Source organism: Tupaia chinensis, unplaced genomic scaffold (assembly GCF_000334495.1).
Source record: "Tupaia chinensis unplaced genomic scaffold, TupChi_1.0 Scaffold000316_1, whole genome shotgun sequence".
Classification (NCBI taxonomy): Eukaryota; Metazoa; Chordata; class Mammalia; order Scandentia; family Tupaiidae; genus Tupaia; species Tupaia belangeri.
Window position 1 is genome coordinate 6,995,307 of NW_006159809.1, and position 27,295 is coordinate 7,022,601.

Consider the following 27,295-nt stretch of genomic DNA (forward strand, 5'->3'; position numbering starts at 1 on the left):
TAAATGTGCCCTATAGCAAAAACTTAAAAAAAAAAAAAAAAAAAAAGGAAATAAGGTATAATATAGTGTGTATACTATGCTATTTTTTGTGTTGAGATAGAGAAGAGTATAAGATTATGCATATTTGCAAAAAGAAATTATCAAATGCCAACACAGTATAAGAAATCAATTATATGGGAACCCGCAGTTAGCATAATGGCTATGGCACTGGATTCCCACGTAGTCGACCGCGGTTCGCGTCCCGGACCCGGTGGCTTAGAACTCACGCCAGGCGCGTGTGCGTGCGTGCCCAAGATCCCAAGAGGAGAATGGAGGAGAAGGGATTGCGGCGTGACCATCCCCCCTGGGGGGTGATTTCTCGCTTTCTGTCTCTGTCTCTGTCTGTCTGGCGAGCGCACGCATCCTATAGCAAAAACCTCTCAAAAAAAAAAAAAAGAAATCAATTATATATGAGTAGTAGAAATGGGATTTTGCTGTATATCCTTATGTAAATCATATTTAAAAATTTTAAATCACATGTTTGCATATCTTTTTTAAATGAATGAAATGGGATTATGGGAAAGATATAACAAAAAGATCTGAGGGACTGCCTCTCTTTTCAGTAGCAGGTGCAGCAACAGCAGCAAAGATTGGAAGACTAGCCCTAGGAAAAGTAGACACTGCCCTTTTTTTTCCTTCCCTGTTTTCTATATCTTTAAGACAACTGAGAACAATGGGGAACCAGCAGTTAGCGTAATGGCTGTCACTGGACTCCCACGTAGTCGACCGTGGTTCGCGTCCCGGACCCGGTGGCTTAAAACTCACGCCGGGCGCGTGTGCGTGCGTGCCCAAGATCCCAAGAGGAGAATGGAGGAGAAGGGATTGTGGCGTGACCATCCCCCCTGGGGAGTGATTTCTCGCTTTCTGTCTCTCTGTCTCTCTCTGTCTGTCTGGCAAGCGCACGTGCCCTATAGCAAAAAACCTCTCCAAAAAAAAAAAAGATAACTGAGAACAATGAAACAGTTTGAAACAAAAGTGTTTCTCTAGACTGCATTTCCTTTTATTTTTTAGATTTATGAGAGAGTGCGTGTACTTACGAGAGAGACAGAGGGAAAATGAGAAAATACCACTGATGAGGCATGGTCACACTGCAATCCCTTCTCCTCCATCCCTCTCTCCTCTGGGAATCTTGGACATGCATGCACATGTGCTTAGTGTGTTTTTTAAGCTGCCAGGTCAGGACTTGAACTACACAGTTGATGTGTAATCCAGCTTCCTTAACCACCATGCCACAGGCTGACCTTCTGCTTTCTTGCTCATATTCATTTGTAGTATTTTTTTTCACATGCATACATTGTATTTTCAATTGCAATCACACTTTTATCTTTTTAAAATTAACCTAGTTGTGTTTTGTCTATGGTGTTATAGGAGGACCTATTTTTTTTTTTAAGGAAGGTAGGGAAGCCTCGTGTAGTGCACATCTCAAAAATAGGGTGATCTACCTCAAGAAGCAGGAAGGAATTCAACCTTCTTGCTTATGTACAAAGAGACTTTTTAAAGTGTCTGGATAAATGGATTTAAAGTATGAATTTAATTTGGTGCAATACATTTTTAAATCTGTACATAGTTTTTTATAATACACCTTTCCCTTCCTTTACTTTTCTTTCTTTTCACTTATTTCTTCCAAGAATGCGGGAGTGAAAAAGATAGCATCCCCAATAGAGTCTTTGTGCTGTGACCAACCTCCAGTTTCAGCCAGCTTCAGATCATGAACACACTCACACCGCACACCTTGAATAATTAGAGAGATCTCTGGACACGAACCTAGAAGTGTCTTAATGTGTGTCATCCTCAAAGAGCGTAGTGTTTTGGGAACCAGCAGTTAGCGTAATGGCTATGTCGCTGGACTCCCACGTAGTCAACCGCGGTTCGTGTCCCGGACCCGGTGGCTTAAAACTCATGCCGGGCGTGTGTGCGTGCGTGCCCAAGATCCCGAGAGGAGAATGGAGGAGAAGGGATTGCGGCGTGACCATTCCCCCTGGGGGGTGATTTCTCGCTTTCTGTCTCTATGTCTCTCTCTGTCTGTCTGGCGAGCGCACGCGCCCTACAGTGAAAATCTCTCAAAAAAAAAAAAAACAAAAAAAAAAAAAACAAAGAGCGTAGTGTTTTGCTTGCTACCCCATAGTGAGCATTTTCCTTGAATTTCTTGAAGCTCCTCCCTCAAGCCTGTAACACATACATAAGAAATAATTAGAAAAATGAAAAGATATGTAAATAAAAATAACATTTCTCCCTGATTATAAAAGAAACCAGGGGGTGCCAGTAGGTGGCATGGTGGTTAAAAGTGCTGGACTCCAACATGGCTGACCGTGGTTCAAGTCCCCAACTTGGCGGCTTGCTTTCTCGCTTTCTCTCTCGCTCTATCCCTCTCTGATTAAATTAAAAGAAGTAAACAAAGTTAAATAAAATAACTATTATAAATAAATAAATAAACCAAGGCTGGGCCCTTGGCCTTGTCATTAAGGGAGCTACCTGACTATGTGGTTTGAATCCTGGCCCTCGTGCCTAGAGTAACACATTGGGCACATGTGCATGCATGCCCAGATCCCAATGAGATGGAGAAGAGGAGGAGAAGGGATTGTTAGACCATGCCCCATCGGCGAGTGTTTTCTCTCTCTCTCTCTCTCTCTGTCTCTGTCTGTGTTTTTGGCAAGTGCATGTGCCCTCTGGCAAATCAAAAAAAAAAAAGAAAGAAAGAAAAGAAAAATAAAATAAACCACACTCTTTTTGTAATAATTTGGAGTACAGAATAATTAAAATAATGTTTAATTTTGCCATCCAAAAGCATTTTGGTTTTTTGCTTTTCAGATATTTTTATGCCTTTTATTTTAAGATGTAGAATCATAATATATAGCCTTTTTTGCTTATTATATTTTGTGTATATTTTCACAGCGGTAAGTGTATTCTGGCATCATATGTCTAAAGCTGAGTATATGTTAGCTATTGCCAACCCTGTGGTGGTGTATTGAGGACATCCCTGTGTCCTTGTATTAATACATACATTTTAGTGAACTTGGAGAAGTATTTTTGGACTGAATTTCTAGAAGTAGAATTTCTGAAGGGAAAGATTATAAAATAGTTTTAAGGCTTTTAATATAAAATTTGAAATTATGCTGCAGAAAAATTGCTTTACGTTATACTTATACCACCAGTGGGAGCTCCAGTTTCCTCCTACATTTGTCATCTTTGCTGATCTTTTTTTCTTTTAAAGATTTTTGCTATAGGGCATGTGCGCTTGACAGAGAGACAGAAAGTGAGAAATCCCCCCCCAGGGGTGTGTGTGTGCAGGGGTGGCCACACTGCAATCCCCTGTCCTCCATTCTTCTCTATGGATTTTGGGCACGCGTACACACACCCAGCATCAGTTTTAAGCCTCTAGATCTGGGACTTGAACCATAGTTGACTACATGGGAGTCCAGCAATGTAAACATTATACCATCTACTGGTCCCACTGATTTTTTTTTAAAGTTTTATTATTTCTGTTTATGATGGTGTATGCATATATATGCACGTAAGAGAGAAGCCCTCTCTATTCTGTCTGGTCACACTGTGATCCTATTCCCCTAGTCCTCCATATCGTCCAGATCGTAGGCATGCACATACTGTGCCTTTCAGGTCTGTGGGGCCAGGGATTCAAACTCACAGTCAGCCAGGTGGTTTCTAGCACTGCAGTTCAGTATGTTACAGATTGTGCCTCCTAGACTGTGCCATCTTTGCTGATCTTTAAACAGAAACATCTCCTTGTTTTAATGTACATTTCTTCAATTTCCATTACCTTGCATATTTTTTATATGCTTTTAGTTATTTTTATTCTTGTAGAATTGTCTATTTCTCTTTTGCCTATTTTCTATTGGAGCATTTGTCTTCTGAGTAATTTTAAAGATTTTTTTTTAAGATAGATTTTTGCTAGAGGGCATGCATGCTCACCTGCGAGACAGAGAGAGACCGCAAGTGAAAAATTATCCCCCCCCCCCCCGTGACCATGCCTCAATTCCATCTCTTCCATTCTCTTCTTAAGATCTTGGGCTCACATGCCCGGCGTGAGTTTTAAGCTCCCAGAACCAGGACTCGTACTGCAATTGACTGCGTTGGAGTCCAGCAATGTAACCATTATACCATCTACTGGTCTCTAAGATTTCTTTATAGACTGAGAATAAAAACGTTTTACCTATCACTGAAGTTACAAATACTTTCTTCTAGTTGTTTGTCATTTCACTTTATTTTATTTTGCCAAATGAAAGAATTTATGTTTCTTGTTTTCCTCTATTTATACTCAAATCTATCCAGTTTTTTGTTTCTTTTATGACTTTTCACTTTGGTGTCTTATTAAGAAAGATTTTGTTCCTCATCAAAATTTAATCCTGGGCTGGCTCCATAGCACTGTGGTTAAGTGCTATGTGTGTAATGAGTTGGATTCTACGTGACTGACTGCAGTTCGAATCCTGGCTTGGGTAGTATACATGTACTTGCATTCCCAAAATCCTGACAGGAATGAGAAATGGAAAAAAATGGGATCGTGGCCTGACCCTGCCCACTAGAGAGAGGAGAGGAGCTCTCTTTCCTTCTCTGGTGAGCATACATGCTCTCTAGCAATTTTTATAGTTAATCCTGTTTTAAATGAATTTTTATCAAAACTGGATATTAAATTTTATTAAACACATTTCTGGCAACTGTAGAGATGATCATGTAGGTGTTTTTCCCTTTACCTGTTAATATGATAAAATGTATTTATATATATGAGTGTGTGTATTTTGCCTTGTATGAGTGAGAGAGAGAGCAGTAGGAAGAGAAAGAGAGACTTTTGATAGGGTCCCAGTGTTGTAATCCTCTGCCCAAGTCACATACAGCCTGTTCAGGTTGGTGCAGGATCTGAACACAGACCTCCATGTGGCCCTAACCCTTAGCAGATGTGCCCTACTTGTGTCACTATAGCTGGACCTTTCAATATTAAACCATCCTTGAATTTCTGAATCCCATGTGATCAAAGCATTTTGTCTTATTTTTAAATAAATTGCTTGATTTTATTTGCTCATGTTTTATTTACAATTTTATGTTTGTAACATAGAAAGTGGTCTGATTTTCTTTTGTGTTAATTTGACTCAACTTATTGTATTGAGCTACCTGTATACACATATGTAGTAGGCTTTCTTCTTTTCTTTGTGCTTTGAAACAGTTGCATGGAAATTAACTGTTTTTTGAAAGTGGATGCTATAGGTTTGTCAGCTCTTTAAAGTGCAATTATCTCAGTGAAGGGAAGTTTTAACTTACTGGTTTCCATGTAAATAGGAGCAGAACAGAATGTAATTGTCTAGTAAGAATTGATTTTTTTATTGCTGGAGCGTTCTTGGTATCTTTTATTATCTAGACCTTGGTGCTAGTGCTAAGGTTTTTTACTCATCTTCTGAGAGTTTACAGGACCTTTGCTTTAATTGAACAGATGTACCTATTTAGTTCTGCAACCTTGCAAATATACAAAACATGTCTACCAGGGCTTTCCTTTATCCAACCAAAAGCAAGAAATAATGCCATAGAACTTGATCGGGCTAGAAACTTTTAAAGAATAGTGTATTCAGGTTTAATTCTAGTAACTTGGATATATAAGGAAGTAAAAAAAATGAAACTTTAACTCTCTGTTGAATGCAATTCTAAAATATGGCTAATGATTGCACTTTTCTTTTCTAGCGAGTTAGATATATTCAGACCTAGTTGATGTTTTATTATAGAACTCCAAGAGTGCCTTAGACTTACATTATGAAGATCCTTTTTTAGAACTTTAGCTGTAAGAGGATGTAAATGGTACTGCAAGATCAGGATGGATGGGAACTGATGCCTATAAATATACTCTTCAGACTAAATCTCTGATTGCAACTTGTTTTTCTTATTTAACTTATAAAAATAAAATACACTGGATGGAGGGAAAGAGAATTCAGGAGATTATGTCTTTTAATTGGATATTTTTATTTTAAGTCAAGATAGAATAATGGAAGGTGGGAGAGAAAGTGGCCACAGTGGTAAAATACCACATTGTGTGAGGCGAACTCATTTGAAAAGGTTGTTGATTAGAGTCCAGAGACCTTCCTGAGTATGTTGGGCACACCTGTGCCCATGATCCAGACTGACTGAGGCAGAAGAGTAAATCTTGAACTCCGTGAGGGTGTCGTAATTTCTTTCTCTCTCTCTCTCTGTCTGTCTCTCTAAATAAATAAATTAACTTTCTTTAAAAATGTCATTAAAAAAAAGCAAATGACTTTGACTTTAGGAAACATGTATTTCTACCTGTTGTAGAGCGGAGGTTCTTCATCTTGAGCCATGCTTCAAAATCACCTGGAGAGCTTACAGCAACAGAAATTTCTAACCCTACCCTAGAGTTCTGATTCCTTTTTTTTTTTTTTAAGAATTATTTATTTAATTTTACTTATTTGTTCATGTATTTTAATTTGACCAGAGAAAGACAGATACAGAAAGAGTAGGAAAGTGAGAAAGCAAGTCACCAGGTCCAGAATATGAATGGTGGTCAGCCATGTGGGAGTGTCCAGCACCTTAACCACCACTCTACCTTCTGGCCCCAAGTTCTGATTTTTTTTTTTTAGAGCTTAGATGGAGCCTAAGAATTTGCATTTTCTAGTAAATTCTCGGGTGATGCAAATGTTGCTGGTCCAGAGACTAGATTTTTTGAGAAACACTGCTATATACCAACTATAAGTTGAAGAAATCTAGTTATAAAAGAAATTTAGTTTCTGAGGTAAATAGTTTATAAAACAAATCATGAACGATTCAATCCTTGATGCCAGTGTAGTGCTGAGTTTAGGTAATGAGAAATAGGCAGTGAAGAACACAATTCTTGTTTTTCATGATTAGAAGCCCTTGCCAAGTATCAAGTGAGAAATTCCATTCATTTGCAAGGCTTAGGAGAGTCTAGTCAAATAGGATTTAGTGATTAACCCCATGAGAATAGGAGTTACTTAGAAATCCCTTTGTCTTCCCATTACTTAGGTTTTAGCTTTGCTTTAGAGGGGTCTAGTATTTGTTTTTAACTGGTAAAGGGCTTAGAGTACTTATTAAATCAAAAGATTTATGTGTTTTTAAAGATATTAGCTGTGCTTATTGCTAAGATTTTGTTTTTAAACAGTAACTTAATAAGATATTTTCCAAAAGAGAGAAATCACTAGGATTACTTTATTTTATAGGGATGTTAGAGAATATCATTTGCTTCATAAGACATCAAGTGGCCTGTGGATTTTCCATTTTTTTAGTGATTTATAATCATGTTTTTTGAGGTAATACTAATAATTCTATAGTCCATTTGAAGATGAAAAATAAAGACCAAAATCATAGACTTGGCCTAGAAACTGGACATTGGTGATAACTATGAAGGTATATCTATACATATTCATATATATGTGTGTGTGTGTATGTGTGTGTGTGTACACACATTTTTTAAAAATTACTTTTTTTTAAATTTATTGTTAGCTAAAAGTAAAGATACCTGTGCTGAATTTAGCATCACACATAGACTCTTCAGGTTGAAGAGAAGGGAAACTCTGGAAGAGACACACCTTTTCCTAGAGGAGTTTTGCTTCAGCAAGTTTTTCTTGCTTGTCAGCTCTCTGATTTCTGTTCCACTGCTAATAGCCTCGGTGTTCAGGTTGACCAGCTGGTCGAACTTCGACTGTTTAGAGGAATAGCTAGTATTTCAGACAGAGTTCCCACTCAGGAATACTCTTGTTTTGCCTCCTTTCAGAGGAGAGTTTGATGAGGAAAGGAAGGTAGAAGTAGATTCTACAGACTAAACCAATTCTGGTTCTGAAGCTTGAATGCATATAAAAAAACAATTCAGGCATTGTCTGAGAAACAAAAAAATACTTTGAGGGCTCCTGCTTCTACACCATCTGAATCATAGTCTCCTAAAATGGAGCCTAGAATGGCAGAGGTCTGTATTTTTAACAACTTCCTCAAGTAATTTTATGTAGCCAGCTAGGTTCTATGTGCCTCAGATCAGACCAGTGCTGGTCCCAGGTAAATTTTAACCAGCCTGTTTTAAAATAATAAAAATAAGGACCATATTGATTTTCATAAAACTAAAATTATCCCATTTAAAGAATTGCCATTTGTTTATATACATATGTTGTAACACTATACTGTGTACTATAGAGATGTAAAGTGTTGGAATCGAAATAATAAGAATAATTTTAGAAATCACACTGTACCAGGGCCAGCAGGTAATATGGTGGTTAAGGCACTGGACTCCTACATGGCCAACCACCATTGGAATCCCTGATCCCGTGACTTGAAAATCACATGGCGCACATGTGCTTGTGTGCCCAAAGTTCAGAGAGGAGAATGGAGGAGAAGGGATTGCAGTGTGGCCATGGGGGTGATTTCTCACTTTTCCGCTCTCTGATAAGCACTTGCACCCTATGGCAGGCAAAAACCTAAAAAAAAACAGAAAGAAAGAGAAATCACACTTTACCTATAAATATTTTTTTAATTGTCCTTTGCATTGAATTAAAGCCTTCCTATGTTTTTTATTTAGTCTTCTGTTAAAAAGGATGTTTTTGCCATCTTGTTTTTTTTTTTTAATTTTTAGTTTATTTAAATTAAAATTAAATTTTACATTTAATCACATATATCTTTACAGTGTACAACATTGCTTTTTCCAGCTTGAATACTATGCATATCAGTCAAGATGAAGACATTACTATATACGTTATCATCAGCAAATAGCTTTCCATTTTTTTGTTGTTTAAACGTATTGTTTTCTTCTCTGTTCCCCTCCCTCCCTCTCTATTACCCACCTCCATGCTATCTTTGTCCTTACTATCTCTAGTATCAACAGGTGCCTTCCCTGCTACTATACCTTCAAAACTTTCCGTTTCCACTATAGAACGCAGACAATCAGTATATATTAAGTGGGGACATACAAAGTCTCTTTCAGTCTGACTTGCTTCACTTAGCATGAAGTCTCCCATATTCGTCCACTTTGTATCAAATGTCAGAGTCTCATTGTTTTTTTATGGCTGAGTGGTATTTCGTAGAGTATATCCGCCCCTTTTTTTTCAATCCAGTCATCTGTTTTTGGACATTTGGGTTGATTCTGTGTCCTAGCAATTGTAAATAATACTGCAATAAACATAGATGTGCAAGTGTTTTTTCTGACTGAGGATTTTTCTATCCTTTGGATAAATACCTAAACGTGGAATTACTGGGTCATATGGTAGTTCTATTTGTAGGTTTCTTAGGAATCTCCATATCGTTCTCCCAAGTGGTTGTACTAATTTGCATTCCCACAAATAGTGTAGGAGAGTTCCCTTTTCACCACAGCCTCACCAGCACTAATCATCACTTTAAAAAAAAATTTTTTTTAGCCATTCTCACTGGGATTAAGTGGTATCTCATTGCAGTTCTGATTTGCATTTCCCTTATGATAAGAGATTTGAGCAAGTTTTCATATGCTTTTTGGCCGTTCATATATCTTCGGAGAATTTTTATTTTTTAAAGAGAGATTTTTGCTATAGGGCATGAATGCTCACTGGAGAGACAGAGAAAGTGAGAAATCACGCACATACAAACACACACCCGGGAGGGATGGCCACGCTGCAATCCCTTCTCCATTCCCCTCTTAGGATCTTGGCATTCATGCACACACACCCAGTGTGAGGTTTTTAGTTTTTGGTTTTTTTGGAGAGGTTTTTGCTATACACCTGGGTGTGTGCGCTTGCCAGAAAGACAGGTAGAGACAGAGAGACATAAAGTGAGGAATCACCCCCCAGGAGGGATGGCCAGGCCGTAATCCCTTCTCCTCCATTCTCCTCTAGGGATCTTGGGCACGCACGCACACGCACCCGCCGTGAGTTTAAGCCACTGGGTCTGGGACCCGAACTGCAGTCAAGTACTATTGCACCCCCTGATACATATAAAAACATAATTCTGGTGACCAGCAGTTAGTGTAATGGCTATGTCAGTGGACTCCCGTGTAATCGACCGCGGTTTGCGTCCTGGATCTGGTGGCTTAAAACTCATGCCAGGTGCGTGTGCATGTGTGCCCAAGATCCCGAGAGGAGAATGGAGGAGAAAGGACTGTGGCGTGGCCATCCCCCCTGGGGGGTGATTTCTCACTTTCTGTCTCTCTGTCTCTGTCTGTCTGGTGAGAGCACGTACCCTATAGCAAAAACCTCTCAAAAAAAAAATATATATATAAAATTCTACATTGCCCTTATAGTTTTGAAAATGTATGGGCTTGTGATGTCCCACAGGCTGAGTATCTCTGATCTAATCTTTCTTGGAAATTATTTTAAATACTTTGGAATACATGTCCACAGAGGGTATGAAACTCTTGGGGCCAGATGAGTTTCAGAATTCAGAATTATTCAGATTTTAGAAAGATGCTACCTCTATGTTATATAATGTCCCATTGGGTCTGGTGTAGCCCCCTTAGTCACATACTTGATATTTCAGAGAGAAACAGGAGTTTTCACACTTTGTGAGATAAATAGGCTATACATAGCTTCCTATCAGTTCAGGCCAAGTTTCACTGTTAACTAAATTATGAGTTGAAGCATATGAAAAATGTTTAGTTTTAGAACTTTTGGATATTGAGATTATGCATAAGGTATTTTATATGATATGGAGGTCTGCTTTCTCATCCTAAAAGTGCCAGCAGGCTTCTAGTTAAATTGAACTTTGTATATATATGGTAGAGAATATATTTTGATTTAAACATGCTAGCATGTGTTTTGACCTTATTCATATTTTCTCTCAAAGACCTCAGTCTTGTCGAATAGCATCTTTCTTCAGTCTGGTTCCTCCACACCTATTTACAACATTTGAGGAAAATCAATTTTCTATCATATCATAGTTTTTCTGAAACTAAGGTGGAAGTTTAAGAGTATAGGGTAGTGGTTAAAAGAATGGGCTTTGGGGTCAGAAAGACCTTAGGCAAGGGACCAGCAATTAGCATAATGGCTATGTCACTGGATTCCCATGTAATTGACCACGGTTCGCGTCCCAGACCCGGGAGCTTAAACTCACGCTGGGCATGTGTGCGTTCGTGCCCAAGATCCCGAGAGGAGAATGGAGGAGAAAGGATTGTGGCATGGCCATCCCCCCTGGGGGGTGATTTCTCGCTTTCTGTCTCTGTCTTTTTGACGAGTGCAAGCCCCTATAGCAAAAACCTCTAAAAAAAAAAAAAGACCTTAGGCAAGATGTTTTATGAATCTCTGAACTATCGGGGATTCTTTTACAGTTAAGATAATAAAAGTCCTGGTCTCATAGGATTATTTTGAAAATTAAAAAAAAGAATGTTAGCGAGGTACTCAGAAGAGCTATTATTTTATTCTTGTCTTTCCCCCTTTTATTTGAGTAGATTGCTTGTTTCTACTATGTAACTTGATTGTCCCATTGGGCCGCCTTTTTCCCGTAGATTTCTGCAGAAATTTGCCATAAATGTTTTCCCAGTTCATGACCTACTTCAGTCACACCCCTGCAACTTAGACATAAAATCTTGGATCTTCAATAGTTTCCACACCAAAAGATCCACAGGTTCCTAAGCTTTATATGGAAATTGGAGGTCTTACAGTGTCCATCCTATGATACAGCATGAGGCCTTTCACTCTGAGTGTACCACTCTTGATTTACTTTCTTCACTCTGTTCTAGCACTGTGACCCATTAGCCAGAGAAGAAATGTTCCCTTTTCTCCCAGGGAACAGTTGTATCCTTACCCTGGTCCTTCAAGACTGTCCTCTCCCAAATTAACTTTCAGAGTTGCTTTCACCCAAAATGGTACCTTCCTGTGAAGATGTCTTATGAGTACGGTTTTCTCAGCCTCATTACATATGTATTTAGACCACTTGGCTCCCCTCTCCCCGCTCTGCTATGGCAAACAATCCCTTTTCCCAGAAATATATCAAATAAAATGAACATGTGGTCCATTTTGTTGGCATCTGTGGTATGGATTTCTTCCAGTGTAGATAATTCCACTGAGGCAAGCTTTTATGCCTAGCCTGCAGCAAATAAGGAGAATGTCATAGCCACTTGGTATTATTAAGTGCTAAAATAGTAAACAAGAACACATTTAAAATTTTCTAGAATAGAAATGGATATTTTTCTCCCCCTTGAATAATTTAGCCTGTCAAAAACAGGATTCCAGCGTAGTATTGTCACTGGCTGTGAGCAATAGCCATTCATACTCAATCAGGAGTGCTCAGTCACAGACCCGAGCCCCTAGGGCATGGACTTCCCACACAGGAAATAAGAACTAGGATACAGCAGTCTAGAAATGGCAGTTGGTAAACAAACTGTTTATTGAGAACCTGGTGGTTAAAAACACCAGCAATGCACGTTGTGTGTAGAGACATGCTTAGAAGCTGTAAAAGAATTGAATCCTACTCTCAAGAAACATCAAAGGTATAGACTATTCCCAAAGCAAATCATGAGTAATGCTCTCTCAAGTATGTGTAAAATCAAACGTGAAATGGGATGAAGGTGGGGCAGGCCTTAGGCCTGTGACAAAGATTGATGTCAGGTTTCTGTGATGGCATTTCTAAAATAATGATGCATTTAACTTGTCAGCAGACCAGTCGAAGACATTTAGAGATTTTTGTTTTGTTGGTGAGAAAAGTTATATATTTTTTATATTAATAATTTGCTCATAAGCATGCTATTGGTTAATGCCATCTGTTAAAAACTTCAGTTCAGAGTTTTCCCTTGTTAATAGTACATAATACCTATTTGGAGTTGATCTGGAGAAGTTAATGTCCATGTGCGGACCTCTGTAATGGTATTCTAGAGGAAGACTGGTTGTTTTAACTGGGGTGGGGGGACTTGAAGGCAGGTCTGTTGACAGAGATCTTGGCGCTGTTGGTAAATTTGTTGATTCTACTTTTAGAAGTGCATTTAAATACCTTCTGGAGTGCATTTTATGACTATTTACATTTCCAATAGAAAAATAGTAATATCACAGAGCGTCCTTAAAACATTGTTCTAGAAAAATAGTAATATCACAGAGCGTCCTTAAAACATTGTTCTAAAAGTTTGTGGACTAAGCCAGCAAGTGGTATGGAGATTGAAGCAGCTTGATCCCACATAGCCAACTGTACAGTTCAAGTTCTGGACCCAGCAACTTGAGGGTCATGCGCAGGAGAGAAGAATAGAGTGTGGCCATCCCCACTGGGGTGATTTCTCATTTTCCTTCTCTCTCTCTTTCTGTCTCTCTGTGGCAAGCATATATGCCCTATGGCAAAATAAATAAATAATATAAATAAATGACTAAAATAGGTAAGAAATAAATATAATTAATAAAGGTAATTAATTTAGGAAAGACTTGGTAAATTAAAGTCAAATAGGACTTTTCACAGCAATGAATTTACATGGTATAGATTTTTTTTTTTTCAAAGAGCATTTATAAGACTCAGTGCACAATTGTGCATTGCTGGTGTTTTTAAAACACCAATTTGGAAACTGCTGATGTAGGAATTAAGGAAATTATATTTGGACTGTTTCACATAGAGTTTGCCCTTATATTGGAGGGAACGTTCTTGGTCTTTAATCTTTCTATATTTCAGAATTAGCTATAATAAATTAACAAATAAAAATAGAAATGCTGGGCCTTGGCTCAGGCCTGACATCAGAATATCTGCAAGCAAGATATAGTGGTAGAAAAGCTTCCAGGAGATTCTGATGTACTCCTGAGACTAAGAACCACTGACTCGGAATATGCTTTCTTACCACTTGCTAAATGCATTCTTAATCCTACTTGGGTATGCTTTGGTTTTGTTTTCTTGGCTCTGGTCCAGGAACTAGACTGTTGCTGTAATTAAGTTCAGTGTTGTCATCCTTCCCAGAGTGTCTGAATCCAGATTTTTAGATTCCATTTCTTCAGGAGACCAAATTTATAGATTAGTATAGGACATATTTTAAACAATACTAAAAAAGACAATTGTACTTATATTGTCTTTCTAATCTGGCAACCTTGAATTTATTTAGAGCATACTTCTATTTGCAATTTACCTTTGTTTTTAATATATTTTACTATTGGGGATCACATAAATTATTTCCTCTTTTTATTTTTTTAATTTTCATGCCAGGGAATGCATGTGTGCACACAAGAGAGTGCCAGGGAGAGATCCTGTCAACAGGGCCTGGTCACACTGCAGTCCTTTTTCCTCCAATTCTCTACCCTGTCAGGATCCTAGGCACATGTACATGCATGCCCCTGGCATGTTCTTTAACTTGATGGGCCTGGGACTCGAACCTTGGCCAGCCTTATGTGATTCAGCTTTCTCTACACAGCACTTAACTGCTATACTATGAAAACAGACCTCCTTTTTTTCTTGACTTCTTTGTCAACTAATAAGTTTTTAAAATATTTTTGTCAACTTCTACTTGCAGATAAATTCAATTTTCTCTGTGCTTAAAAAGTGTTTTGGGGACTAGCAGTTCGCATAATGGCTATGTTGCTGGACTCCCATGTATTCGACCTGCCCAGCATGAGGTTCAAGCCACTGGATCTGAGACTCAAACCATGGTCAACCACATGGGAGTCCAGCACCTTAACCACTACGTCACCTGCAAGCCCCTAACATTATACAGTTTCCTTGAGTTCATGTATGTATGTCTAAAAAATTAGAAAAGGAAGTATAAAGGGAGTCGAGAAGTTGGAGAGTTGGCATTTAATAGGTTAATCCAGCAGCAATCCTTGTAGGCAGACTTGTGTTTGGGAGACTTAAGCATTTCTGCCACCAGGGAAGTGAAATCTCCGGCCATGGGATAAGGATGCTTCATTCTTTGTAGTAGATAAACCGCTCCCTTCTTCCTGCTGCTCTGATTTCATGCTCACCATGAGCTATGTATTACTAATGAAGAACCCTGGCATTTGGATTTTGGATTATAACATGTATTAACCATTCAAAAATAAACAAATAAATATTCCCCTCTCACCTTCCCAGGACCTGCACTAGCAATTATCTCTCTCCTGTATTTGTAGCCTCTCCTTCTCTACTGGACTTTTGCTCTGAACTTTGAAGCATGCACTAGATTCTCTGGTCTTTAAAGATAGTTTCTGTGGACTTTTCACTCCTGCAGTTTCCGTCATTTCCTGTCTCTTCCCTTGGCAACTCAACTCTTTGAAGAGTTATCTATCATGTACAATTCATCCTACCTCCATTTGGACTTCACGCTCATCTCTATCCATGGAAACTGCTCCCAGTAAAGTCTACAGAGACTTCTGTGGTATGAATTCTGCAGATACTTCTGAACCTTTCTGTTGATCTTTCAGTAGCCTTCAACATACCCACTTTTCTGGAGAGTATTATTTTCCTATGATCACTGGAACAAATTACCACAAAATCATGGCTTAAGACAACAAAATTTATTCCCTCCCAGTTCTAGAGGGCAGGAATCCAAAATCATATTGCGGGTAGGGCTACTCTCCCTTTGAAGGCTCTGCGGAAGAATGTGTTCTTCGCCTCTTCCAATTTATGGTGGCTGATGGAATTTCTTGACTTGTGGTTTTACCACTCCAATCTCTGCCTCTGTGGTCACATCTCTTCCTCTTCTACTTGTCTTAAATCTCCCTCTGCTTTTCTCTTGTACTTATCACTGGATTTGGGGTCCACCCGGATAATTCAGGATGATCTCTTTATCTCAAGGTTCTTAATTTAATTATATATGCAAATATCCTTTTCTGAAATAAGATAGCCTTCACGGGTTCTAGAGGTTAGGACATAGACATGTCTTTATTGGTGGCTCCCATTCAGGCCACCACACTGGAGTTCTGTGCCCCCTTGATTTCTGTGGTTTTCTTCTCAGCTCTCTGACTTCTTCTCAGTCTCCTTTTCCTATTACGCTCTCCTCTACCTGACTTATTTAAATGTTCTTACATGTCAAGGCAGGATCTAGGACTCTCTTCTCATCTTTGCTCTTTCTCCTGAGGCAGTGACTTCCAGTCCCACAAGTTCAGTTACCCTTTATATAAACAACTACTCTAACTTTCTATACTTAGCCAGATTCTCTATTCTTGATACATGTAGCCAACCTACTTTTACATCACCATTTGAGTGTTTCAGAAGCATTGCAAATTTAACATGTCCAAAATAGAGCTCATCCCCCTTCTTACCCTCACCCCTTATCACCCAAGAAAAGTTTGCTCTTCCCACAGACTGCCTTAGCTCAGTGAATGACATTACCATCCACCCAGTAGCTAGTGCCAAAATTATCCTTGGTATTTTCCTCACCCTGACTCTCCATACCCAGTTCATCACCAAAAACATTCTAAAATAGCTTTGTAGTCTGCCTGCTTCCCACTGCCATCGTCTTAAACCACACAGCCACCATTTCTTCATCTGAATTAGAGCACGAGCTGCACTAGTGGTCACTCCTTATCCACTCTTGGTCTCTCCGATCCACTGTCCACATGGTAGCCTAAGTGACCTCAAAATATAAATTGAATCATGTCACTATGCTCCCATATAATGGCTTCCTTGGCTTTTAGGATGAAATCCAAAATCCTTCATGTGGTTTCTAACCTCTGCATGATCTGGCCTTATTTGCCTCTTTGACCTCTTCTCTCTTCCTTGTCATTCTCTAGCTATGTGCATACGTAGCTTTTTTGAGTTCCCAAAAGTTCTCTTAAGTCTTTGCATATGCTTTTCCCTTTCCTCTGTATTGCAGCTAAATTATATTCTTCAGATGTCAATGAGATGTTTCCTGTTCAAGGAAAACTTTACTGTTTCCTATTTCTGGGCTAAAATGAGTTCTCCTGTTGTTTTCTAATAGTCCCTTTTACTTCTTTTTTATAGCATGGATAATATATATTCTTAATTATTTGCTTTTCTCTGTCCTGAAAGAATATAAATACCACAAGACTGTATACTCTGTTAAAGCAGCAGTGAAGTACAGTACCTAGCGTAATAGGCACCCAGATAATTAATGAGTGAGTGAAACTAATGTCCCTAATGCTAAGATGTAACTGAGAAAAGGCAAAATCTGAACCCAGTGGCAGCATACCTGAAGTAAAATAAAGTTTAAAACTATTATTCATAATATTTACATTTTTAAAGATTATTTATTTATTTATTATTTTTTAATTTGTTATGGGGCATGTACCAGAGAGAGACACAGGAAAAGAGAAAAAGCAAGCTACCAGATACAGGACTCAAACCATGGTCAGCCATGTGGGAGTCCAGTGCCTTAACCACTATGCCACCTGCTGACCCCCATAATATTCAGATTTTTAAATGGAATTAAACAGACTGAATAAAGTGATGCCACTGCAGGAAACCAAATAGGAGAGACTAGTTTTTATAACAACTCTTCAATAGACTTTTTCCTGGTAATTCAGGTAAAAATCCCAGGTATTCTTTGCAGTCAGACTGTTATCATGGGCACAGTACAGGTTTATAACTTCTAAAAAAATTTTTAAAAAAACCCAACTCATTTAGTTTCAAAAAATAGCTAGTTTTTGATATGAGCATGCTGGATCTGAAAGTTGTGGGTGTTCAAAGTGTTGAAGTGATGAAGCGTGTATTCCTGAAATACCCAAGACACATTCAGAGTCCTGAAGTTCTTTATGGCTGGGAACTGAGGTCCCTATTTCCAGGTCCCTATTTCCCTATTTAAATATTTTAAATACAGACTTCTGACTGTGGTCAAGTATGAAAGTAAATGCTTACCAGGCCTTAACACCCCTCTATTGACTATTCACAGGGCTGTGTGCTTTCCCACCTTTAGCCGAGATAACAATTCTTATTTCCATCTTCAGCCTGTTGCCATACATGATGAGGAAAGCTACAATAGTCAAAGGACGCATGAAGCACCAGTTCACTCTCACCCAATAGCCCCACGCAGTGGTGTTCTTGGCCTGACAGCAATGCTGAAAGGTTGCTTAACTCCTGAATCTGTTCCTTTGCTCTTACCATAGCACTTGCTGAGTGGTTTTTTTTTTGAAGTGAGATTGGAAAGATTACATGCGTCAAATCAGAGCATTAAATGAAAAAGGACTTTATTACATTTTTGAGGTGTTTTTGCTTTGTTTTGTTTTAGTTTAGTTTAGTTTTTTGCTATAGGGCATGGTCACTTGCCAGAGAGAGAGTGAAAGGGAGACGTCATCCCCCCCCCCGGGGGGGCGGGGGGTTGGCTACACCACAATCTCTTCTCCTCCATTCTTCTCTCAGGACTTTGGGCATGCACGCACCCAGTGTGAGGTATGATTTTCAAGTGGTCAGGTCCAGGAATCAAACTACATGGTCAGCCATGTGGGATCCAACAGCTTTAATTTCCATACCACCTGCTGGCCCAGTACTTTATTAATTTTTAAACATCATACAAATTAAGGTGTAGGGTTACTGCTGTTAGAGAAACCAAACTTTCCAAATGTGTGGAAAACACAGGTTGAATAATTAAAAAACAAAAAATCCTACAGATAGACACACCTACTGTGAGAGAACCATTTTCTTAGGATTGGCAGTACCATATAAATGTGCTTATAAGCGTTTTTTGAAGTATTAGTGTTAAATTTGGTAATATCCCCATGTTGAGTTCCTGGTAATTTTCCATTCCCTTTCTTATGAACAAGAGCATCCTGCAGTTTGCTCTCTGTGCTCCACCCACTCATGAATTATGAGGGTGATTCTGTTCTTTTTCCTTCTTCTTTCCTTTGTTCCTTAAGAGTACGTATACACAGTATTTGTTTTTTAGGCAAAAGCAGATGTTTTAGAAAACTAATTCTCTGTGGATGTTTTCTGTATTGATGATTTAAACTCACTGTGCTGATTGTGAACAACTGCCAAATAAGTCTTGGAAATATAACGTAGTATGACCAACTACCCAGTAAGATTTAGGAGCTCTAAGCATCTCTGTGCTGGCTGGCCCTGTAGCCTGGAGCTTGAGGAAGCCAGATCTCAAATGGTCACCCATGGTCTGAGTATTGGACCTTGCAGCCTGAAAAACATGCCATGCACATGTCCATGGGTGCCTAAGATCCTGACAGAATGGAGAAATGGAGGGGAAGGAATTGCCGCGTGACCGTGCCCTACGACAGGGTGTTCTTTCCCCCATTCTTCTCTGTCTCTGGCAAGTACACATGCCCTCTGACAATTAAAAACTAAATAAAATAAACTTTTAAAAGGAAAGCAAGACCTACTATCCAGCAAGAATTAGGACTTTTAAGAGTCTCTTTGCTAGACTGTCCTGTAGCCTAGGTAGGCTGTAGCTTCCCATATGCTTGACCACAGTTGGAACCCAAGCCACAACAACGTGAAAAACATTCTGCGCCCATACCCCAAATCTTGACAGGATGGAGAAATGGAGAATAGTGTGACTATGGTGTGACTGTGCACCATGAGGGAGATTACTTTCTCTTTCTCCCTCTCTCTCTGTCTCCCTATCTTTCTATGGCAAGTGCATGTGTCCTCTGGCAATTTAGGGGGAAAAAATAAAAAACCCTGTATGTAGGAATACCCCACTGCATATATAGGTGCTCTGACTTTTAGAGCAGTTTTACTTCTGTCACTGTTATGCTGTAAGTAGAAGTGGTTAAAAATAACTGGTGTTCTCCCTTCCATAGTCTTATGGATCCATATTTAGAAAAGACATTGATTTCTTTTGTCTCTATCTAAAATATGTTAAACATGCATTTCACAAAAGGTGCTCTATTTAAACCTACTGTGGAGAATTAAATGATTTCTGTTGTAAATTAAATTCTTTAAGGGCTATCAATTAGTTGTTCTTCCATATAATCTTTACTCTTCACACTTCTTTCTTGTCATTTTAGAAGATTAGATTTCTCATGTTTGTAACAAGTTAGGAAATTATAAAAAAACATTTTTGCAGAGGTTTTTTTGCTATAGGGCACATGTGCTCACCAGAAAGACAGAGATAGAAAGACAGAAACAGAAAGCGAGCAATCACACCCCAGGGGGGGATGCCACGCTGCAATCCCTTCTTCTCCATTCTCCTCTCGGGATCTTGGGTACGCATGCACACGTGCCTGGCATGAGTTTAAGCCATCAGGTCTGGGACTCAGACTGTGGTTGACTGCATGGGAGTCCAGCGGCCTAGGCATTATGCCATCTGCTAGTTCCAGAAATTATAAAAATTTTAAAGAGGATACAACAAGAATATTTTAGTGTTTTTTACCCAGAAGCAGAAAAGAGCTTGTTCGTAAGTGTTGCCAAGTTGGAAATAAGTGGGAAATCATTTATTCAAAGAAATTGTAAAGAAGCCCCAAAGGGTGTCAGAAGTGGGATGGTGAGGGAAAGTTGCCTTAACACAATTAAGATATGGTATTAGGGAATTTCTAATATTGTGGTGAGATACAAAATGCATAAACCTCAATCTTGCCTTTTTAAAAACTGAGATTCTAACTGAAAAGAAAAAAATATGCACATGAAACAGAGCAATTAAGTATTAACACTGTCATCATTAGATACGATAGCTTAGAGAAGAGAGGTTTCTTTTGGCTCTAGGGCGCGTGCGCTCACCAGACAGACAGAGAGAGACAAAGAGACAGAAAGCGAGAAATCACCCCCCAGGGGGGATGGTCACGCCGCAATCCCTTTTCCTCCATTCTCCTCTTGGGATCTTGGGCACGCACGCACATGCACCCGGTGTGAGTTTAAGCCACTGGGTCCGGGACTCGAACCACGGTCGACTACGTGGGAGTCCAGTGACATAGCCATTACACTAACTGCTGGTCCCAAGACTGTAATGGTTTTTGAAGAATGGTTAAGATTTAGATAAAAAACATAAAAAAGACATATGCCAAATGATAGTGAAAAAGTTAAAATTAATTTAGAGCCAAAGGTAAGCAAATTTTTGAGCACTTATGTATCTTTGTCCCCCAATTTTGTTATAGGGTGTGTGTATACACCAGAGAAAGAGAGAAGGGGAAAGTGAGAAAGCACTCTTTGTGGGGAGGGTCAGCAATGCCTTCTCCATTCTCCTCTCAGAATTTTGGGCACACACACACACACACACTCCTGGCATGTTTCTCAAGTGACCAGGTCAAGACTTGAACCACGCAGTTGGCCGTGTGAGATATAGTTACCTTAACCACACGACCAACTGGCCTACTACATATGTACTTTTTTTTTTTTATAGATTTTTGCCATAGGGTGTGTGTGCTCTCCAGAAAGACAGAGACAGAGAGATATCATACACACCCCAGGAGGGATGGCCACGCTGCAATCCCTTCTCCTCCATTCTCCTCTTGGAATCTTGGGCATGTACTCGGCGTGAGTTTAAGCCACCAGGTCCGGGACTCAAACCACGGTTGACTACTTGGGAATCTAGAGACATAACCATTATGCCAACTGCTGGTCCCAAGTACATACATACTTTAAAAAGCGACAGACCACACAAACTGTTGGCAAAAATTAAGACCAGCAAAAATTGTCACCAAAAAATATTAAGTGAATATAATAAACATTTATTTTAGTTATACATTTTTATTTATTATTTTATTTAAAAATGAAAATTATGACAGGTATAATAAAAGTTTCTACAAATGATAAGATATGTACCCCAATAGAAAAATAGACAGAAAAATTGTAAAATAAGAAACATAAGTGGCTGGGACCAGCAGTTGGCGTAATGGCTATGTCACTGGACTCCCATGTAGTCAACAGCAGTTCAAGTCCCATACCCCGTTGCTTTAAATCACGCTGGACGTGTGTGGCGTGCATGCCCAAGATCCCGAGAGGAGAATGGAGGAGAAGGGATTGTGGTGTGGCCATCCTCCCTGGGTGGTGATTTCTCACTTTCTATCTCTGTCTCTCTCTCTCTCTGTCTTTCTGGCAATCACACTTGCCCTATAGCAAAAAATAGAAAAAAAGAAATATAAATGGCCAGTAAACACATCTCAAAATATTTAACCACAATAAAAAATTAAAGAAATATGAACAATAAATGCAAGTTTTCTCTTAGATTGGCAGTGATTTTTAAAATATTAATACACAGATGTGGGGGAACAGGCACTGAAACACTACTGGTGGTAATTTAATTTTTTTTTTTTTAGGTTTTATTTTATTTATCCTTCCATGAGTGGAAGAGATTCAGAGAGATGTGAAGAGGCCCCCAACAGAGCCTTCATGCCACGATCTCCCCCTTCTCTCAGGCAGCCCAGACCATGAGTGCATGTGTGCACACCTACCCAGCATGCTCATGGACTGCAACTGGTGGAACCAGTTATGCTACTGTTGGGCCACGTCCTGGTTCTGGAAATTTAAATTCTTAAGGCAATGTGACCATGAATCAAGATCCTTAAACAAGTACTCTCCTGTGTATCAGTTCCATTTCTAGGAGCTATCCTAAGGAAATCATTAGAAAAGAGATTTCATGCAGTTGTATGCACCACATTGTTAATCATTCTTAATTCTCATTGATCAGACAGACAGCTGGTGACTTACTTTCTTCTTTTTGCTTATCAATATAATAAAAATGTATTACCTATTAAAATACATTCTAATTAAGTACAAAACTTGAGCATAAGGATAAGGAGCTGTGCTCACAATGTTCATTAAGAATGCAGTTCTAGGGAACCAGCAGTTAGCATAATGGCTATGTCGCTGGACTCCCACGTAGTCGACCGCGGTTCATGTTCCGGACCCGGTGACTTAAAACTCATGCCGGGCGCGTGTGCGTGCGTGCCCAAGATCCCAAGAGGAGAATGGAGGAGAAGGGATTGCGGCGTGACCATCCCCCCTGGGGGGTGATTTCTCGCTTTCTGTCTCTATGTCTCTCTCTGTCTGGCGAGCGCACGCGCCCTACAGTGAAAATCTCTCCAAAAAAAAAAAAAAGGAAAAAAAAAAAAAGAATGCAAAAAAAGGAAAAAAAAAAAAGAATGCAGTTCTATAGGACCAGCAGATGGCATAATGGTCACATTGCTAGACTCCCACATAGTTGACCACAGTTCGAATCCTGAACCCGGCAACTTAAAACTCACACCAGGCATTTGTGCATGCATGCCCAAAATCCCGAGAGGAAATTGGAAGAAAAGGGATTGTGGTGTGGCCATTCTTCTGGGGGGTACTTTCTCGCTTTCTCTCTCTCTGATTCTCTCTGTCTCTCCAACGAGTACACATGCCCTATAGCAAAAACCTCTCTTAAAAAAAAAAAAAAAACCTCACACTGGGCACATGTGTGTGCATGTCCGAGATCCTGAGAGAACAACCACACTGGGCACATTTGGGTGTGGCCATCCCCCATGGGAGGGTGATTACTCACTTTCTGTCTCTCTGTCTCTGTCTCTCTGGCAAGCACACATGACCTACAGCAAAAAATCACTCAAGAAAAAAATGTCAGCATGTGTGCATGCATGTCCAGTATCTCGACAGGAGGGAGAGATGGCAGAGAGATTACAGTGTGACCAAGCCCCCTGAGGGTTGGATCTTGCTTTCACTCCCTGTCTCTCTGTGGTGAGCACATGTGCTTTGTGGCAAAATTTAAAAGAAAAATATGCACTTTCTCTACCTATGTAAATGTGAAGGAAGCCATGATGATCTTGACTAGGTTCTAGGACCTACAGAATTTTGGCATGGGAAGATTTCATCTAACCCCATCCCTACCCACCCTGACACACTTTCCTAGAAAGACTGAGCCAATACGTTTTTTTCTTCTAACTCTTAAAAAAATTATACCCAAAAGAATTTTAGCTCTTGAGCCAGCCAGTGGCATGGTGGTTAAGGCAGCTGCATTGCACATGGTCAACTGCATGGTTCGAGTCCCAAACCCAGTGGCTTGAGAAAGACACCTAGCATGCATGCTTGCTTGCATGCCCAAAATCCCAAGAGGAAAGTGGAAAAGAAGGGATTGCAGCATGCCATTTCACCTGGGGAGTGTTTTCTCTCTCTCTCCCCCTCACTCCCTCTCTCCTGTGAGCATACTTGCCCTGTAGAAAACTAAAAGAAAAAAAGTTTAACTCTTAAAGAATTATACAGAATTGGGGCTAGCAGATGGTGTAATGGTTATGTCACTGGACTCCCACATGGCCAAGCATACATGCATGCATGCACAGGGGAGAATGGAGGAGAAGTGACTGCCATGAGGGATTCCCTCTCACTCTCTCGCTCTTTCTCTCTCTGGTGAGCACATGTACCCTAAGGGGGAAACCTCTTATTAAAAAAAAAAAAAGAATTATGCATAATTGTTAACTGCAGGATATGGTTGATTTTCTAACAGTTACAGGCTAACAGTTTCTGTTCATCTATAGTAAAAATCTTTGACTCAGCTTCTTTCAGAAGCTTCTAGACGAATCTAGGCATTTTAGATTTACATTTACATTTCCTTGATTCTTATAGTCATTTTATCCTTTCTTTTGTTCCTATTTAGGTTCTATCATAATGAATGTATCCAGTGTGGCTAATACATCACCCAGTGTAAAATCCATAGAGGACCAGGGGCTAAAGGGGCACGAGGAGAAGGAAAACCCATTTGCAGAATACATGTGGATGGAAAACGAGGAGGATTTCAACAGACAGGTACAGAAAGAAGCGAAGGGCTAATGTAACTCCACAGCTAAATATTTCACTGTCAGTTCATTACCAAAGAAATGGGTATACTTGGCTTTAGAATAACTTAAACATAAATGGAGGCCTCATCCAGGATGACCAAGAAGCATCTTCAGCTGTTAAGAAACCAGAGTGACAGTACAGAGGAAGCTCTTGATATTTTTCCACCATGTTAATTAAAAGAGGACACAAATACAAGTCACCAGCTGAGAGCCGCAAATCTTACATGATGTGTATTCAAATCTATTTACGTGTACCTCTACACTATGCTGTGTCCTCTAGGAGTAGTTCACATTACACAGTAACTACTGCAGAGAGGCCCCGCTATCAGCCTCATTCCAGCCAGCTTGGCTTGTTGGATTTTTCATGATTGCAAACCAACCGAGGAGATTCCCAGAATTTAAATTGTACTCTCTCCAATCCTAGAGGATTGACTTAAAACCCTTGAATCAAACTGAGGTAGCTGCAGTCCTTTATCTTGCCCTGATTCCAGCTTTCATCTTAGGATCCTCTGTGGTTTTTGAACACTAATAATGTGAAATTAATTGCTTGAGCTGTAGAACAATAAAAAACAAAACGATAGGGTTTTTTTTTTTTCCCCTATATTTCAGGGTTTGTTGGTTTCATTTTCTTATAGGAAATGAGAAACTCTGCATTTCATTCTGAAAATGCATGCATCCACAATAGAAATTTAACAATTATGAGTGAAGATAAATATTTTTTCCATGGGATTTTAGAATGGTTATGTTTGGATTCTGTGTTGACCAACCTATTCCACTCTGCCTTTATCTAGACTCCCAATGAAAAATGGATTGTTGAAAGTGTAAACAATTTGGCTAGGTTTGATAATACTCACTGACATGCTCTTACCCCTACTGATGAGGATTGCACTAGGCCTCTTAGGAGCCAGATGTCTGAGCTGTGGATCAGCTGTGAGCTCTGTATGTCGGTGTTTGGCAAATGAGGCAGGGTGCATGGAAGGTATTGAAAAGCTAGGGGCTGGCAGAAGCAGACACATTCAGAGAGATTGAGGAATTAGTTGAAAAGCTTTGAAAATTATAATAATTTGTTTTAGGCAAACTGGGCATGCAATGGCAGCTATATCCTTAGCAACTTCAAGGATGACAGTAAATACTGGACTCTAAGAAGGGCTGAGTAGATTAACAGTTGTTTGCTGAAATTCCCGCAACCCTAATATTTCATAGGTAATATTAGCTAGGCAACTTTGTTTTGAAACTGTTATATGATTTCAAGTCAGGGGAGTGAATACTTTAAAGAAGCATTATTTGACCTTCATTTGGGAGCACGAGGGTTTAGGAATCTGGGGTCTGGTTAGCACCAGCTCTCCCTGGACACCTGCCCCTTACTCCACTTCACCTTAGTGTACTGCACGGTTCTTGCTGTCACCACCCCCCTCCTATTACTGATGTAGCTGTCAGGGTCATTCAGAGGCTTCTGCAGATTATGCACTGTAAGTTGAACCTTAAGGAGGAAGAAACTGATTTTTGGCTAGCAACCCTGATACAGTATCTTCTGACTTTTCAATATAAATTCAAAGAAAATATAGACTAAGATGAAAACTCAAAACTAGAAGTGATAATTATTGGCCTGTTGTAAAGATTTTCATTGACTGTAAAGCTGATAGAACTGGATTGAAATATAGTTTTGAGGGGCCAGCAGGTGGCATGATGGTTAAGGCGACTGGACTCCCACATGGCTGACCATAGTTCAAATCCCGAACTTAGCAGCTCGCTTTCTCACTTTCCTTCTCTCTCTCTCTCTTTCTCTCTGGTCAACTTCAAAAAAATAAATAAAATAATGACAGTGAATAAAATTAAATGAAAATAATTCTTTTTTAAAAAAAGAAATGTAGTTTAGAGAGGGAAAAGGATTAAGTTCCAATAAAAGGAGTGTCACCCATTCAAGTTCTCAAAAAATGTAACTCAGGAAAGAAGGGAAGAAGTAAGATCTCATATACTAGTTATAATTGTGAGTGGTTTGTATACCTCCACACCTGTGCACACACACAGAATTTTTAAGAGAGAAGAGAAAAAGACTTAATTGCTTAAGGGGGAAGAAAAAAGGCACAATCTAATTATATACAGTTTGTAATATATACTTGCCCTTGCTGTCCACATTGTGGAGAAAAATTAAAAAAATTCTTGGTGAATTTTTAAGTCTTTTGGGTCTTTTGCATTAACATTTGTAACTAGTGTTTTTATTATTTTTTCTTTTGCCCCTCAAAGCTTCTACCATTTTCCCTTGGGATGTCTAGAAAGTATGTCAGGATAGGTATATTCCAGAATGTCAGGCATATTGGTTCAGGTATGGGTGTCGAGATTAGGGGTGACCTTTCTTTCCTCCATTTTGATTTTCTTAGTTCTAATTTTTTACACAAAGACAAGGATTACTTCTAAAATAAAGGGAACTAGTTCACATGTGAAGATTTATTTCTAAACTACAAAGTAAAATGTTTCAAAAAGGGAAAACGTAAAAGAATGGAAAGAGAAAATACCAGAAAATTTCAAACACAAAGCAATATCAATACTGGATAAAGTGGAAATTGAACGAAAAACATTGAGTTCTTAAGATAAGCTCCATAGGGGACCAGCAGTTAGCATAATGGCTATGTCGCTGAACTCTCATGTAGTCAATTGCAGTTCGCGTCCCGGACCCAGTGGCTAAAAACTCATGCCGGGCGCGTGTGCGTGCGTGCCCAAGATCCCATGAGGAGAATGAAAGAGAAGGGATTGCG

At 39.4% G+C, this 27,295-nt stretch overlaps 1 protein-coding gene across 3 annotated transcripts in view; it reads left to right on the forward strand.

The window, feature by feature from the left end:
• The window catches only part of PAIP2B (poly(A) binding protein interacting protein 2B), a 91,902-nt gene that overhangs the window by 51,206 nt on the left and 13,401 nt on the right, over window positions 1-27,295 (forward strand). For all 3 annotated transcript variants that reach the window (XM_006151266.2, XM_006151265.3, XM_027772970.1), the window contains exon 2: window positions 24,362-24,510. In XM_006151266.2, the coding sequence (XP_006151328.1) occupies window positions 24,373-24,510 (138 nt within the window). In that variant the 5' untranslated portion in view covers window positions 24,362-24,372. The remainder of the gene's footprint in view (window positions 1-24,361; window positions 24,511-27,295) is intronic.